Source organism: Octopus bimaculoides, chromosome 6, assembly GCF_001194135.2.
Source record: "Octopus bimaculoides isolate UCB-OBI-ISO-001 chromosome 6, ASM119413v2, whole genome shotgun sequence".
In the NCBI taxonomy this organism is placed as follows: Eukaryota; Metazoa; Mollusca; class Cephalopoda; order Octopoda; family Octopodidae; genus Octopus; species Octopus bimaculoides.
This window is the reverse complement of record NC_068986.1, coordinates 80431970-80435810: the sequence shown is the minus strand read 5'-3', so window position 1 is coordinate 80435810 and position 3841 is coordinate 80431970. Positions and strand designations below refer to the sequence as shown.

The window sequence follows — 3841 nt, the reverse complement described above, 5'->3', positions numbered from 1 at the left end:
GAGGAGGAGGACGACGACGATGACGGTGATGATGATGATGGAGGAGGAGAGTAATCTTACCATAAATCCAGATAATTCCAATCATTTCTGCAAACAATATCAACAGAAGAGAAAGACTAGCACAGTACCAGTCTATTATTTGTAAGACGTAGAGTCCTCCCTAGAAATATATATCAACACATTAGTAACACTCATAATAACCCTAGTGACCCACATATTTAACAACATTTCACCTATTAGCAAACATTAGCAACACAGTCGAAATATATAGACTTTTTTTTAAATTTTTACTCAAGAGGGAATGTAGAGCCCATACCTTTTCGCAGGGCCACCTTCCGCAAACAGGAGATCTGCTCGGATAGAGAAAAGAGTGGATTCTGTTTAACATTTTGCCTCCCCTGTGTATCATACGTGATGCACAGGTCATATTTTCCCTGGCATCCATGATTCATATATGATGCACCTTTCCAATTCTTTCAAACTCAGAACGTAAGAAATAAATGACTGTAAACAAGCATGACAGTTTAGGATTTGATTTGAAAATGTAGAAAGTCACAACAAACACCACGAAGCATTCTATCTACCTGTCCTTGCCAATTTACTACCAATAGTATAGCAGTATAACAAAATATCCATCTTGAGTTCGTCCTACATTTTCTTTTGACATAACTTAGGTGACCGTTTACAGAGTCTCAGAGGATAACGAAGAGTACAGCTACTGCAGAAATTCTGTCTATCAAATTTTAATCGCATTACTTAAATCGACCAGACACAATGGTAGAAGACACCCAAAGCGTAGGGTTGAAATCAAACTAAGTAGATTTGAAGCAAATCTTTTAACTACATAGGCATATCTCATTCAGGAATCGATATTTGTTCGTTAAAAGAAGGATTAGGCGTAGAGTAGGCTAGATTGGACAGTCACAATATGGGCACCACTTGGGAAGACTACTGTTTCTGAAGTGCCGGAGGGGAATGAGACTGATTTATAGCTTTTGCACAGATGGAGTAATTTCTAGTTCTGAAGAGGAAAGCCAGTCTTTGTGATGCAGTATCTATTATTTTAAGGATATGTATTCGCCAAGAACGGTGAGGCCTATCCTTTTTATTGACATTGACGATTTGATTTGATTTTTTGTTCATGTGTTTTAATTTTATTTTTTGTCGAGCCCTGAGACCCATAAGGCCAGATGTAGTGTTTCCATGATGTTATAGTATGATCGGAACCACAACGATCCCTCTGAACTGGACATCGATCCGTTGCAGGGCTCAAGGGCAGTAATTTTGAGCGGAAGGGAAGGTTGATTAGATCGACCCCAGTACTTGACTGCTACTTTATTTTATCAACATCGTAGGGATGAAAAGCAAAGCTACCCTCGGCGGGATTTTTACTCTGAACTTAAAGAGTCAGAAGTGGGTTATTACTTTGATCCGAGTGAAATGAGTGAATAGCTAAATAAATAAATGCCACTTCCGGAGTTGATTTCTTTCCAACAATCTCAGTCACTATCTAAGTTGACCAAGCTAGCTGAAAGATATCAAAAATCTTAGGAAATCTATCTTTAATACTTTATTGTCTGAGCCAAGAAAATATTTTTTACTTACAGCTTTCTTTGAAAAGGTATAAGCATTTTTTGTTTGTAAAATAACTTAATATTTATAGAAAGAGCTAGAAAATTGAGAGAGACAGTCATATAAAAAAACATATCGTACATAGGAGAGTTATGTGTTAATTCGCTTTCCAAACGTGAATTTTTGGTTTCCATAACATTGGGCAACACCTTGAACAACTATTTTTTCCACGGTCTCAGATCGATCAAAGACTTGCCAATGAAATTTTGGAAATGGAATCTATGAGGAAAAGAATTTAATCTGTCGCCTCGGCTTAACTACACTACAAACCTTCAAATCAGTCTCAGATCTGACAATAACTTCTTCCCTACTTTTTTGTACAAGCCTAGAAGGCTCTGAAAATGGTGGATAGGCTCAACAGATAGGTCGTTTCGATACAAGATTTGGATGCCAGACACAGTGGCAAGTTTTACTAATGCCGAGGGCGACAATATTCCTAATTCATCCAGGATAAGAGTCAATAGGTAGCTGACAGACGTGAGCCCGTTATCAAGGGATCGAGCTTTATGAAAACCATAGTGGTTGTCATAAAGGAGAAAGTGACAGAACTTAAGATTCGAGGTATTAAAGACATCGTAGTCTGTCTATAATTTTAGAGATATTAGGAGAGACTGATTCTAACAGGTTGATATTTGGCAGAAAGTTTGTCTTAGGGATGGGACACATAGTGGTGTGTTACCTAAAACTAAGGTAGTTCTCTGTAAATTGGGACAGATTGAAGAGTTTTATGAGCAAAGGAGCTAGCTCTGGGGTGCAATGTTTGAAAGTAATGAAAAAGTTTCCATCAGAAACGACGTCTTTGTTGATCTGAAATGACCGTACTTTCACATTTGAGGTGTTTGTATGCAAGACGGTGTATGGAATAATATGAGATCTTCCAAGAACTGAAATACAAATTTATCAAAATGCTACTGATATTTGAAAGAGAGTTTAACCAGCTGCAATATGTAACAATAAACGTGAGATAAGAGTTGTTATTTAATCCAGTTACCTCCCTTATTAAATCTACCGACGTCTCTTACCTCCGTTACACAGGTAATTCCGAAAATAAAACTAAGCAAACAGACAATCCCAGTTATAAAAGTCTGATTGTTACCAAATTTTTCGGGGAAAGCGTCCGTAATGGCAGTAACGATCACTTGAACATGGGCAAACTGAAAGAGAAAATGATACTTGAAACTTAGATAACTTCCTTTTAATATCGATTTCTTACAAGGCATTATTGATTTAACTTTATAAAGAAGTGGGAATCATGGTTGATTACATCAACCTTGTTATTGGTTCTTATTTTAATCAACCTGGGAGCGGATTTGAAATTAAAGCATAAGGAGATGAAGTCAAACCTCACAAGTCACGAATCTGGAAATTAATTCTGCTTTATTTTAAATTGATTATGTATATGTATATATATATACATATATGTGTGTGTGTGTGTGTGTGTAGAGAGAGAGAGGAGAATGACAGAGGAAAATAAAGAGATGACACTGGAAAAAAACAGCTGTTTCTACTATAAGATGTGCTGGACTCTTAAATGGGTGCCAGGATAACATCCTATAACTTCATCAGAGCCTTGAATATGCAACGCTCATTATTTAGGAAAGTTGCATTTTCAAAATATACGGGCGTTATGAGTGAGAAAGTTTATGTTGATGGGTACGGAAAGTTCTGTCCCAAGGTTGAAAAAAAGTATGCAAATATACGAACGCGCTTAAGGTAGAATTAAAAGAGAAGAAAGGCAAGTAGAAATGTATGGGTAGACGCGCCACACACTAGGAAAAACTTCGTCCATAAAAAGGTTAGCAACATCCTCATAACAGATTTCATAACATCTTTTAAAAGAATAATTTTTTTTTAGAAAAATCACCTTTACACTTCAAAAACTGTATTAAGTAGTTCTCATAGATTTTCAAATATGTGTGTTTGTGTGTGTGTGTGTGTGTGCTTAATTACGTTAAACAAAATAAAAGATTCAATATTGCTTGTGCAGTTAAAATATTAATTACAACTGGTCTGTTTATTTGTAAGTTTCAACGATACTAACATCTGGAAAGGTATTTGATGAAATGAACTTTTCTTTATAGAGTAATTTGGTACAGGGGAGACATTATGAAGTGAAATAGTAAACATAAACATTAAGACAGAGGTGAAGGGAAGGAAGTTTTGAATTTGTAGAAGTAACAAACAAAAAGGAAAGGTGAAGCCTGTCTAA

The 3841-nt window shown here is 36.1% G+C and overlaps 1 protein-coding gene across 1 annotated transcript in view; it reads right to left on the bottom strand.

Annotated features, from left to right (window-relative positions):
- LOC106871141 (sodium- and chloride-dependent glycine transporter 2) overlaps positions 1–3841 on the bottom strand; it is a gene marked incomplete at its 3' end in the record, with an annotated part of 41637 nt that overhangs the window by 1965 nt on the left and 35831 nt on the right. Inside the window, exons 9-10 of the mRNA XM_014917451.2 lie at positions 2655–2786; positions 61–160 (exon numbers count right to left, since the gene is read on the bottom strand). Coding sequence (XP_014772937.2) covers positions 61–160; positions 2655–2786 — 232 coding nt within the window. The remainder of the gene's footprint in view (positions 1–60; positions 161–2654; positions 2787–3841) is intronic.